At 41.1% G+C, this 13,336-nt stretch overlaps 2 protein-coding genes across 6 annotated transcripts; one reads left to right on the top strand and one right to left on the bottom strand.

Annotated features, from left to right (window-relative positions):
- Positions 1–1,291: 1,291 nt before the first annotated feature.
- Positions 1,292–8,157, bottom strand: mre11a (MRE11 homolog A, double strand break repair nuclease). Its single transcript, XM_018693960.2, is given in 21 exon segments — positions 1,292–1,653; positions 1,947–2,046; positions 2,203–2,215; positions 2,218–2,260; positions 2,353–2,420; positions 2,636–2,722; positions 3,667–3,853; positions 3,930–3,989; positions 4,149–4,319; positions 4,432–4,532; positions 4,627–4,756; positions 5,351–5,431; positions 5,525–5,696; positions 5,791–5,976; positions 6,157–6,271; positions 6,376–6,517; positions 6,641–6,728; positions 6,828–6,988; positions 7,130–7,262; positions 7,443–7,523; positions 8,068–8,157. Coding segments are annotated over 20 exon segments (2,100 nt in total). The 5' UTR covers positions 7,463–7,523; positions 8,068–8,157; the 3' UTR covers positions 1,292–1,611.
- Positions 8,158–8,288: 131 nt separating this feature from the next.
- On the top strand, positions 8,289–13,222 carry cep57 (centrosomal protein 57). 5 transcript variants are annotated; one of them, XM_018693965.2, is made up of 11 exons: positions 8,289–8,623; positions 8,964–9,141; positions 9,487–9,681; positions 9,819–9,940; positions 10,084–10,212; positions 10,634–10,711; positions 10,890–10,985; positions 11,292–11,372; positions 11,512–11,747; positions 11,844–11,988; positions 12,073–13,222. In XM_018693965.2, the coding sequence occupies exons 1-11, from the start codon at positions 8,576–8,578 to the stop codon at positions 12,256–12,258; spliced, it is 1,494 nt and encodes a 497-aa protein (XP_018549481.1). In that variant the 5' UTR covers positions 8,289–8,575; the 3' UTR covers positions 12,259–13,222. The 5 variants fall into 5 exon arrangements, with proteins under 5 accessions (XP_018549481.1, XP_018549480.1, XP_018549479.1 ...); XM_018693964.2 differs by having other exon boundaries at positions 11,292–11,375; XM_018693963.2 differs by having other exon boundaries at positions 8,949–9,141.
- The last annotated feature ends 114 nt before the right edge of the window (positions 13,223–13,336 follow it).

Here is a 13,336-nt window from a genome sequence, read left to right as displayed (position 1 = left end):
TATACAAAAGCCAGCAGTCAGTGTGAAGCCTCAGGTTAATATCACTAAGATTGTTAAATTGACCAGTTAACTTAATTTAATGGATTTACTGTATGGTGCTGATTCAATTGATCTGATTTGTGGCCCTGTTAAAGGGCAAATGCACCTTTTTACAGCACAAATGGTTTGCTTGCTTCCCTACTACAGAATGACTGACACGGGCACTTTAAGTGGAAAGTGAGACTCACTGTGTGTGCACACTATCAAGTAACTATCCTAATAATGCACTGAAGACTATAAAATCAGTTATGTGTTCATTGTGCCTCCACACCGAGTTTCAGAGTGCAGTTACAGAGATTTTGCCTTCACTGCTAAAAGATTGTAAATGTAACTTCCCTAAAATTCATGAGAGCGAAACAGGGAGTGTGGTATGTTCATTTGTAAAGGTTGTGCACTCAGGCAAAACATTGTAGCTTCACTTTAAAGTAAACATTCCATTTGTAGCAAAGTAAAATAACAATCAACCACTATTTTTTGTTTATTTATTTATCATCTGTCATCTCTATCATCTATCATCTCTGGTCTTTAGAGAAGCAAAATAAGCATAAATTGGCACTTCACTGGAATTTTTAAATGATAGTTAACATATTGTATCATACTGTATATTATAAAATATGTGGACAAGTCAGATTTTTTTCAAGGTTTGCAGTATGGTGAATGGCACTGTGGCTGATTACATTTGATTGTATATATGGTACTGATGTGTTGATAATTCTATACCTGTAAATAGGTTGTAAATTTAATAAAGATGTTTTTCATTTATATGGCTGTCGGAACAATTGTTTTGTCACACAACCGCCTCTGCAAGCGTATGTGCTGGAAACTAGATCTCTCCTTGTTCCATTCAGTGTCGTCCTACTCCCAGTGCACACACCCTCTGACCCAAAGTTAACAAAAGAAACAACATGGGACAGAATTTATGTAAATCATTATATAAAGCATGAATGGAGATGATGCAAATGATGGTTTTCACCTCAAATTTCAATCTGTAGAAGTCTGAAAGTGATGATGTACTGTAAAGTTTAGAAAAGGTTGTCTTATATATCTGCCTTGCTAAGCAGCATCTTGGCTAGATCCTAACTATAAATGCAACACACTTTTTAACGTCAGTATAAAATGATTCTTCCACGGTCACCCTAAGCTTTGGGCTTTATCATACTGCCCCCCTGTGGTCGATCGATGAAATTTTCTGTGTGTTACCAGTTTTCCACCTTCCAACACCAGACCACAAAAACAAACAGACAGTTAAAAATATATGAAAAAAACATTTATAATTCCTGAATATCAGATAATTACAAAGGCAATGACAAGACCCAGCACTGATCAATGTTGATGCACAGAAGCAGATCCTGGTGTCCCCCTGTAGCTGTTCAGTCTAGAAACAGATCAATTGATAGTTTCAATCTAAGTAATAGAAGCTTATCAATGTAATTAAAACTGAAAAATTGAAACATGTACTTTGAAATCCTTCAGAACAACACTGCAGCAGCTCACTTTGTAATTAGATTGCGGGTCATATGTTTTAGAAAATCAGCAACATTAAGAAGTGTTACATAACATATGAACTTATGGTTATCTCTTTGAACGATGGCTGGGGCCTTTGAATGGGTTATCCTGAATCAAGAGAAAAACAAAGAGATGAAGACAGAAAAATTATTAAAACATTTCCCATAGAAAATGGAAAAGTTAAGATAACCACACATAGGTCATTTTTAGTGAGCAAGTATAAAATGAATAGTGTAATACTAAATGTATGGGTATGTTTTCTTTTTGTAAGAAATGTAATACATAAAAGAGATCAGGAACTCAGGTCAGTTTTCATTCCCAGAAAAGTATATGGTTACATTGTAAACCCACTTTACAGGGCAGGTCAGTTTTTACCAATAGAAAGACTAATCTCTTGTTACCTCATCATCATCACTGTCATCAAATGCAACTCCTTTAGATGACTGGTTCTGGCTCTGAGAGCTGTACTTAGTGAAGGATGACGACGAAGACGATGCTGGTCTGTGGTAAGCAGGAGAAAGTAAAGACAAAAAACATTATAGTTTTCAAAATATGAGGCTGGTTGAGGTAAGAAGGAGAGAAAGGATATATACCCTGTGTGTCACTAAATTTTTTCTCACTTATAAGACTGGACATTGTAGACTGAAACATACATACCTTGGAGGGGGGCAGTTTTCATTACAGGCATATCTTCATCTGAGTCATCGATGGTCATCTGAAGATGGATAAAAGTGAGAACCAAGGTTGGAGGAATGGCACAGATCACATACAGATAAAAACTAAGGAGGTGTTTGTCATTTAACTTACATCATCTGCTTGGTAAGATGTAGCAGCTGCAGCAGTCCGCGACGGTCTCTGTGATGGAGCTTGAAATGCTGAAAAATTTGGTGTAAAGAAGAAGGATGAGAGGTCCATTGCAGGAGGAATCAAGGTAAAAGGAAAAGGAAGAAATTTAAAGATGGAGAGCAGGAAAAGGTTGTAATAAACAGATTCTTACACTAATAAAGTAAAATAAGAGTTCTGTGTGTTGCCTCTGTCTGCAATATTAGTGTGTCTACAGATAATCACACTCATAATCTCACACTCGTACCTTGCATAATGCTTCTGCTTTGGGTTGTTGCAGAGGATTTCTGGGAACGACCCCGACTGGCTGGCTTCGGCTCAGAGGCAGTTGCTCCTGGAAGAGCAGATAAACAACGGTGGAACAAAGATTTCTGATGGAATAACTGCGCACCCTCATTGTGTGCATTGTTTTGTTGTTCTGCCACATCACCCATGTTCTATTTCATGTAAAGTCAAAACATAAATTCTCCCACATTCATGACAAGATATCAAGATCGGTTAGTTTTAAGAGTGATGAAACCAGGCCCAACCCTGCAAGAAGTTTAAGTCAAAGATGATTTGGGACTGAACCACTGCTGCGTTAAATATAACTGAACCAACTTAAAATCTAGAATTTGCACTATGCCATGACAGTCTGAGAATTATACAAACCGCAGCGCTCTCACATATTTCTCTAATCAGTTCTTTTGTGTAAAAGCCATGAAAAATGTATCCTCAACTAATCTACCCCTAAAAACTGTGGCCAATCCCCTCCTTCATAATGCCATACGCTCAAAGTCATAATAAGCTTTTTTATTGTGAAGCACCTGTAATAACGTACAACAGCTGCAGCTGTGCATCACTGGCTGAAGTTGAATTAGGGCTGATTTTGGAGTGGACTTTGTCCCTGATTTTTAACACTCAATAGTCAAAAGTTCAATAGAGATAATGAGCAAACAAGATCTGAGGACTTTTGACTGCCCTCTGCTGGAAGACTGTGTGACTGAACAGAATCAGTGTTCATTCCAAGTGAGGGTGCAACACATGAAACTATTCTTTGTGTTAAATTTGACATTATAATGTTATCATTCTTGTTCTATTTAATACTATTAAATACTTGTACCAGTCAGTTTATCAGATGAGCTATCAGTTAACCTCTTATACTACAGATCTAGCCCATTAATCAATCACTACTGTTTTAGCTTACATTCTTGAGTACACCATTAGAACATCTATATACCCTTGTGTACCTCTCTGCGCCTCTGTTCTCACTTCATATTTGAAGTAATGAAAACTCACCTCTCCCCCTCCCCCGGCCACCCCCTCCCCTGCTTCCTCGGCCTCGTCCTCGGCCTCGCGTTGGAGGAGGAAACAGGACTGAGTCCTCGTCAGAGTTCATGGAGACATCAGCAAATTCACTGGCTATATCCGGGTCTAAAGGCTCATCGCCACGCTCCAATCGGTGAGCTTTGGCTCTGTTGATAGCCTGAGAAAGAGGAGTATACCATTATACACAGCAGCACAGGCAAAATTACAGGTCCATGTGTGTTCTACACTCCTACCTCTTTGATTTCATTCTCCTCCTCAGCTGTGTTCTTTTTGGAGTCTCTGAATTTTTGGATCTGAAAGTATAAAAACTCTGATAAGACTAACACACATAAACACTTTGTAACTTTGTTTTGCAAAGTGCTGTATTCATAAAGTTTATTTGTGTTATTATCATTATAAATACAGAATATACGTAATTTGTTCCACTTCACCTGCATGCCCCACCCCCTTACCTCTGCATCTATATCCTGTTCAGTAGTTACTCCTCTGGCCTGGAGGTGGCGCTGTGTCTTCTCTAGCTGGTAAGTGATCAGCTCCTGGATGGCATCTTTCTCATCTTTGTCTACAAACTCCTGAATGGCCTTCCCCATGCCCTGCTCTGTCAGCAGGGACAGCTGCACTTTCTGTGAAGATACGCAGACACACTTTTCAAGAGAATACACAGTAGATGCACAGTAAATGAGAGTATTTGTTATGACATCCTGTGAGTATGTGAATTATCAGTTGTAACAGTACCTGTTCGGCAACCTCAAAATACTGTTTAACCAGGTCCTCCACTCTCAGCCCCTCAGCAGCAGTGGGTTTTAACAGCTTGCTGTAGTCAACATTGACCTCATCTAAAAAGCACACAGAACGAATCATATCAAATAGACAATACTCTGCATCAATCTATGGTGTATACTGTAGCTGTGTATTTAGTCTGTGCCAGACCTTTGATGTTCTCCTTTTGCTCTCTGCGTCTGAGAAAGTGAATGATGTCTTTTGGGTTGGCCACGCGGTCCACAAACTTCTGACTGAAGCGAGAAGTGTTGAACGCCTCAAAACCTCCACTGTAGTCCACCTGGGGAAGGCAATGAAGTTGAAGAATTTGAATGACGTGTGGATAGGGAAGTGTGTGCTCGTGCTGCAAGTAGGGATGAGTGATATAGTATTTTGCGATATACTGGGAAAAAAAATCCCCACGGTTAGAATTAGTCATCCTGCGATAGTAACGCTTAACACTAGTTGATGACATATTTGTGCTCGCGCTGCACCTTTGTGTTTCTCGTTCCTTCCTCCTGTTACGTGTCTCCCCCAGCACACACAGAGTGGAGGAGCTACAGCAGAGACAGGTTGACAACTCACTCCATTAAGTACAAGAGAAGCTCCAACAAGCACTGTAAGTCTCTGTAAAATCATACAGACATCAATCCCAAACGTCTGAAAGTCAGACCAAAAGGCCTAGGCCTCTCCTCCATGTATTGCTATATAGACCAACCAACCCGCCTTCGCCTCCCCTCCTCCGCCCCACCATAACAGTCATCCAGTCATGGGAAGAATCATACTATTTTTTATCATGTCATTTTTATTGTTATCACAATAAACACCAGAAAATATTGTGATCGAATTTTAAGTCCATATCGCTCATCCCTAGCTGCAGGTGTGCTGATCTTACCCTCAGGCGAATAAGAGGTTTCTCTGGAGTGAGCGGGCATCCAAGTCTTTCCCTCTCAGCTTCTTCTAACATCTCAATGACCTACAGAAAAGCAGAGACAGAAAGATGGGGTAAGACGACTGAGTGCTGAGTCTTAGACTGGCTCTTTACATTTGATTGTGACTTTAGGTTTACCTTTGCGTAGCACAAGTCCTCCACCTTCTTTGTGACCTGAGGTGTATCGGGTGTGAAGAGGTCTTCGTAGTCAGCTAGCACCACATCCTGGATGAAGAACTGACGCACTGTCTTTAGGGGGATCTTTTGCAGGTTCATCTTGCGGCCCTTCACCCTCAGCAGCCCTATGTGCCTAGACACACAAACAGTTGTTGAGCTACCCACTTTAAAACACACCCAGAATATGGAGACTATCGCTTACTGTGCGTGTGTGTGTGTATTTGTACTTCTTGGTGGCCTCTCCAGGGGACAGGGAGGTGGCTACAGAGCTGCCAGGCTGGGTCACATAGAAGAGCTGCTGTTCATTTCTGGTTGGTGCTATCAAACATTCATGCTCGTGACCCCACACCACCAGGTCGAGAAAGTCATCCAGGAACTGCTCTGGAATGTAGTTTGTGGGGCCGTGCTTACTCCTTGACAGAGCACACACACACAAAAGACAAAACACACACATAATGGAGAAGACACATGGTAAGCCCATCTATCATTCCCCATCTTAAAACTGCTTTAATTTTTGATGCCAGTCACATCCTGCATTCTGACTGATACAGGAGTATACAGTATGAATAGGACATATACATGCATAAATGCACCTGTTCTGGTGGATGGTAAAGAGGTTAAACCACTCATCCTGGTCTTCTTTGGGGCGAAACATGGTTACCTGGTTGTTGACAAACATCCTGTACAAGCGCTCATCTGGTATAGAACCTGCAGTACACACACATACACACAATTTAGAAACGATTTGCGAGCAACTCTTTTTATTAACCCCAGAAGAATGCAGACAAAGATTATACAAAACACACACTTACCAAGACCATATAAGGCCAGCTTGGTGTTGCCTTTCTGCATGAGGATGGGACTAATCTCTATCCTCTCCACTGACTGGGAGTGACCAAAGTGATTGACAAGACCAGAGGCACTTAACAGATCCAGTGCACACAAACCTTCAGCCTTGGGATGAGAAAGGCACCATTACCCACAAACAGTTACACAGGAACAGGACACACAGAAAAAAAACATGTGCTTGCATATTAGCGTGATACAAAAACTTTTCCACTAATGAAAGCAACTCACCCCAGTTGGGTCATCGTGGTTGCCATGAATGCTGAACACAGGAATGGAGATGTTGAGGTTTTCATCCTGATAGTTAACCCAGGGGAACCTACAACACATCAACATATATAGTATATAACAACATTAGTAAAACATTCATCCAATAGCAACAGTAGGAAGTAATGACCACAAAGAGAGAGGGGCTGACTGGGTTGTGTTGAAGTTGATGGTCTGGTCACTGAGGATGTTGAAGTGTATGGGCGAGTCTCCCATGCAGTATTTTCTGAGCATAGTGATGCAGTTGTGGAGGCATCGCCGTGACGGCTTGTTGTCATGGAACAAATCTCCTCCAAGCAGGATGAAATCTACCTGCAAGCAAACAAATATGTAAACGAAAATCAGAGGGCCTTTTAGACAGGTGGTCTGTGGGGTTTTCTATTCAAACAGATCATTTAATGTTAATCATCCATCTGACTTCATACACAAACACATTTATCAGCTTGTATATACTTGATTTGTCTTGGCACATTTAAGGATCTCATCCAGTGTGTTGTAAGTGTCACTGCCACGGATTGCATCCTTATCGAGGTAACCGAGATGAACGTCTGTAGCAATCAGGATCTTGAAAGTGTCCTCATCATCCCTAGAAAAAAAACACACAATACAATCATTTCAAAGAAATACAGCTTATTCAGATAAGATTATACTTCAGATATACATTAGATAGCACTGTATTTTAGGAGCTCTGTTAATAGCCAACGAGCAAAATCACAATACATTTGTTTGGAGAATATATTTCATAAAAAGTTACGAACAGACTCACAAGGTGTTCCCAGAAGACATGATGATGTAGGGAAGTGAGAAATCAGATTACGCCGGGCAGGTGGTCAGCAACAGGTTTCTCCTGCGGATAATACATTTAACCCTCAATATTTTTATTAAAAAATTACAGAAGTGCTTTTGAGGTGACTTTCAGAGACGCTAAAACTATATCACAGCGAGAAGTGCAAATGCTAGCACAGGTGTTAATGTGGAACAAGAAAACACCGCAGATTACGGTTTAATAAGTAAGGAGTTCACATGAGTAAATGACAAATGTCGCAGCAGCATTGCGCTTATAACATCAAGCTCACCGAGCAATACACTTAACGATACACTACAACGCATTATATGTTACTGTTTGACAGCTAGCTAACCAATAATCCGTTAGTAAAGTTGTAGCTAACAGTTACATGCAACTGAATGGTACGTTAAGTTACTGCGAGGACGGTGAGTTAGCTTTCACTTATGCTAGAAGCCTTTAGGTGCAAAGTATTAATGCGTTAACGAATACGAACTAAACATGTTTAATAAGTGCCTCTTATCTACAATTAATATGCCTATGTTACAACTGGGAAAAATGTTTGTTATAATTAACAACGTGGACAAAAACATAGTTTAATACCAACCTCCTCTGAAGTCTCACAACCACCAAACATGCCACAAAGTCCCGGCAAGTCTTGCAAACCCTCTCCCCGCCCCCCACTAATGGCTTAGAGTTATTGTAGTTTTATTCTGAAGCATCGCCGTTCCGAGCTGAGGGCTCTCCGCAGAGGGAAAACTACACTTCCGGTTAGCAAGCGGTATGTGCTTGTTTTAGTCGTAGAGGAGCACCGGGCTCGCTGTCTCTCAGAAAAAAGCGATATCCTCTACGGGTACAGCGTCAGACGGACCTTGCTGGGGTAAAAATGATCCAAACCCCACAGAAAGCCTGGGTTGTGTGGCTGGCCAAGTGATGTTTTCTTTGCACAACGCATATTAGCTCTGGCCGCTGTAGAAACGCCCTAGCTAGCAAGCTGTCATCCGTGATTAGAAAGGGTTTGACTATAGCTTTACTTTAAGCTAACATTAGCATATTTTGCATATTTTACTCCCTGGTTCAGCACAGGAGAGGCAGACTGGATTGGCTGCATTTCAATGGAGACTCTGTCAAAAACACCCGCTGCTGATGCTACACGGGAAAAGGTAGCTTTATTCGGTTTAGCCTAATTTTATTTAAAGGAGAATCAAATGTGTTTGCATCTGTTTATATTGACCGCAGAGTTCACTAGACTATACGGAAAGCTACCAAGCAGCAGTTGCTACAACTCAAACCAGCTGATGCTGCTAACCTGAAAGTATTCTGAAGTTATTATGTGTTGCATTTGACTTGAACTGCACAAACATACTCACATTTATTTCACTGTTTGCACTTCATTTGCGGGTCATTGCTCAGTTTTTGAGATATACTGTTATTCGCTATATACTGATCTATATGCTGTTCAACATTTAGCCCTGTTTTCTCATGCAGGTGCTCTGTCCACAGCAACCGCCACCACCCAATGGAGTAGTATCTGACAGCCTGTCCTTGCCATCTTATAAAGAGTATCCTGCTCACCGTCCCTTCATCAACACACTCGTGCATCACACACCCCAAGCACGCACACACCAGTCTCGTCGCCCACCATCACCCAGCAAGGCATTCCCAGAGACCAGCAGTGCAGGTAAGTTAGATTTTTGCATGTGTCTTAGTGTGGGTTGTGTTCCCTTTACAATGTTTCTATTCAGGTATTGTGGTGTTTTCAGAGCTCCATGGTTACATGTGCAACATGATGCTGCGCTACTTGAATGTCTCAGCTCATCTATTCATTCCTTGACATTATCCTCTGTAAGCCCCTATCCTACCCACTTCTTCTTCCATCCAGACCTTAGAATCATATCTTATTACATTGTCTGTAACCATGTCCTGAATATGTTTGAATGCTATCAGTATACATACGTATGCATGCATCACATTCTTGTATCTAATCTCTCACACACGATTCATGTGTATGTGTGTGAACCTGCAGCGATCTTATCTGCCCTGCGGAACCTCCAGGAGAAGATCAGGAGGTTGGAGTTGGAGAAAGGGCACGCCGGTCTACAAACTATAGGCAAAGATACATCACACACACGTCTGCAGAGTGAGAAAGTCACACAGAGAGTCTTTAATAATCAGACAGACACAGAGAGAGAGATGAGTGACCCATCCAACTGTAACCAAGGTGAGTATATGCTTAAGATATAATGATTATAATGTCATAACCTGTTTATTGTTATATCTGTTCCCTTGCATCTTGTTATTTTTTTCTCCTCATCTATCTCCTCTGTGTCTAATGGTGTAACTTCATTCTTCCTGTAGTGTTGATCACTCACCTCGCTGCTGCAGAGTCTCGCTGTGTGAAGCTGGAGCGACAACTGGATCACATGAGGAGGATGCTGCGCAGTGCCAAGGCAGACAAGGCCAGCCTGGTCAAACAGCAGGTTAACCCAGTGTTCCTTAGTATCACAGTTGAGACTCCTCACTTAAAAAAATACACACAAAAACACATGTCATTGAGTAAAAGCCTGTCATGTGCGAGTGATTTAATGTGTAGATTTGTATTAATTGTTCCCCACACTGTCAGGTTTCCATGGATGCAGACAAGTTAGCTGATCGACAGCCTGACGCAGTGTCTGAGCATGTCCAGTTGGAGAAGCTGGAGCGACTGGAGCAGGAGTATCTCAGGCTCACACGCACACAGAACAATGCTGAGGTATATATAGAGACAGAGAGTGAAATGTTAGAAAAGAACATGTATTGACCTTAATCACTGAGCTGCCAGGTGTCCTTTTCTTTCACTGCAGACTGAATGACATTAATTCCTGAAGCGTACCCACACCCTGTCTTTCTGTAAACAAATTATGGCCGAGTAATAACTTTCATAATCTCAGTGAGAACAAGACAGAAGTACTTGCGGCCAAAAACAAACATTATCCAAGAATCTAGGACAATGGCTCAACAGATTAATCAAACATATTTTCATATCTCAGAAATATTATCAGGGTGTGACCACTTATAGAATAATGGCGAAAAGCTAGTTCATATTTCAATCACAAGTGACGACTGAATGTTTTTAAATTATTCCTATTATTATTAACACAGTAATGATGACTGTGTGTGTCTGAATATGTCAGATGAAGATTCGTGAGCTAGAGATGAAACTGCAGGAGGAGGAGCACCAGAGGAAGCTCATCCAGGACAAGGCCAACCAGGTAATCAGACATTCATTTCTCTTTCTCTTTAGCTACCATTTCCTTCCTAGCACTCACTATTGGTAGGTTGTAATGTTAGTCTTGTTTTAGATACTGTATGTAAATGTAAAGGTTTACATTTTCACACACATGCTTATGCATCATTTTTTGTATGTGATTTTTTTCTTTCTTTCTTCAGCTACAGACAGGTTTGGAAGCCAACAGGATCCTGTTGCAGTCAGTGTCACCTTGCCTGTCCACCAGCCTGTCCAAAGAGAAGAAGTCCAATTCAAAGGTAAAGACCTTTGCAGGGGTGGTTCAAGGTTTGTCTGTTTGACCAGAATGAGAACATTGCTTTCACTCTTTATAAGCAGATGTTTGAATAAACGTGACAAGACAGCTGCAGCTGAGTGCTTCTCTATAGTGTTAGTGCATCTGTGAATGTCATATTCAATCAAGCAGAATGGAGTTTGAGTGCATTTGTTTGGATATAATCCTGATAGATTTTCTTTCTCAAAAAAGTACCTTAAGTTTTAAAACAATGAATTCTCCCAAATTCACATTTTCCTGTAGATCTTACTATTGTTTATGTGCTTCCCAGAAATTTTCGACACAGCAGTCGTCCTACACAGAGCCACACTATAGACTGAGCCTCAGAGATGTGCCGTTTGTTGCTGGAACGGTAGTATGGGCATAAGTGCATTTGTGATTTTAGCATTGGAATAAAATGCTTTTTAGTTTTCAATGCTGTACCTTCCTCACACTGGCTTTCTCTGTCTCTCTCCGTGACTCTTTTGTCCCCTCTCCTGCCTGGCTTCCAGTCAGTGGGCTGCAGCCACTCAGTCAGAGCAAACGTCCAGTCAGTTTTGTCCCTCCTGAAGCGACACCAGCCACACCTCTGCAACAGCCGCGTCCTCTCTAACAACGCAAACGGCCATGAGACAGGTAGACGCAATGGACGTTCAGACAGTTCCTCCTCTTCATCCTCCTCTGCTAGTGGAGAGGAGCTGTCGGAACTGCTGCAAGCACTTCAGGAGGAGCTGCGACTCATGAGCTTGTAAGTGTGGTTGCATCTGAGCTTGATCAGGAACGAATTACTTGTGAAAAGTGTTCCATTTTATTCCATACCTGTGTGTGAATGTGTGTTTTGCAGGGAGCAGGACGAGCTGATGAGGCAGGTGGAGGACAGTGTGTCCGAGCAGGAAAGAAGAGAACTTCAGAGAGAGCAGGAGAGGCTGCTGCTGAAAATGGAGAGAAAAGGAGAGCAGATCAGTAAGCTCTACAAACACAAAACGCAGGTAGGTTTCCACACAGAAACAACTGTAAGACTTTGTTTTGTTTTCGTGAGTCCTCTCTGTTACCTTTTCTCATCTCTCCTCTAGATAAAGAAGTTGAGAAAGGAAGCTAATTCTAGGCGCAGCAGTGGGAATGAGGTAAGAGTGACTACCACAGTGTCCACAAGAGGTCGCTCTGCTGGAGCAGTCAAAGTTAGACCGGGAGAGAGAAGCAAGAGGAACCTGAGGCTGCTGAGGGATATGAAAGCGCTGCAGACCTCACTAAGGACCTGAAACTCACCAGGACATAAACACACCAAATAAGGTTTATCTTGTTGGTGCTATCTACCTTCCTATGACCATTATTTCATCTTAAGCACAAACACTGACCCAAAACCACTACATGGGCACAGACAACCCTGAGTAAATAGATTTTTAATATATCAGAAACATTGCAACACATCTAAAAGGATTGATGTATTTTAAACCGGACCTAAGTTGTCTCTATTGCATTTTGTCAAACAAGGTTTATTGTCTGATTAGTCATCTTAGTGTCAAATGGTTGTTGAGAACATTAGAAAGAATGACAGGGCTTTAAATGATACATTTTTCATTTGTTACAGTTACCATTTAAGCCACTGCATTTTTGTTCATGGAGCATTTTTTTGTATTATTTATTTATTTTTCAAAACTTGATGTTTCAAGTCTTTTTAGCATCAGAGGGCAAGGTTCATAATCTCAGTTTAGCTATCTGTATAATTGAAGATTCAATGAGTGCTGGAAAATATCATTTTCATTGTAGTTTTTCACATAGCTTTCTGGCCATGGAAACAAATTTTACAGCAATGGACAACCTGAACTTAGAGAGAGAAAGAAAGAAACAGAAAACAGAGAGAGAGGGAGAAAAAAAGACATGTTTTCATGGTGCTGTTTTCATGGTGCTAAAACATACCAGCCTGCACGCTGGGTTGAGTGGTACTGACGTGTATTTCTGCAGTTTGATTAGCCTAATGATGTGTTGAAGGACCAAAAAAAAAACAAAAAAAACACTGTACAGTATTTAGTTAAAACGACTGAATCCCCTTGTCATGTTGCACGTATAGTATATGTATAAGCACACGTGTTGTGTGTCATGATCATATTTGTAATTATTTCTACAAATACATTTGGGAGGATTTTGTTATTTTTCAAGAATCATGCCTATTTTTGACTGAAAACATATTTCTTTGAGAAATAAAGTATTTATGTTTGCATATTACTACAGTCTTTTTGTGTCTTATATCAGCTCTGTTCCAGTACTTGTTTTTTTTCTTTAAAGCTAATTCCAGTGATCCACTGAGTCCTTGTAGCTGTACCTTGCTGTGTGTTGTGT

Source organism: Lates calcarifer, linkage group LG21 (genome assembly GCF_001640805.2).
Source record: "Lates calcarifer isolate ASB-BC8 linkage group LG21, TLL_Latcal_v3, whole genome shotgun sequence".
Lineage (NCBI taxonomy): Eukaryota > Metazoa > Chordata > Actinopteri > Centropomidae > Lates > Lates calcarifer.
The sequence above is the reverse complement of the archived record's forward strand: the minus strand, read 5'-3'. Positions and strand labels throughout refer to the sequence as shown.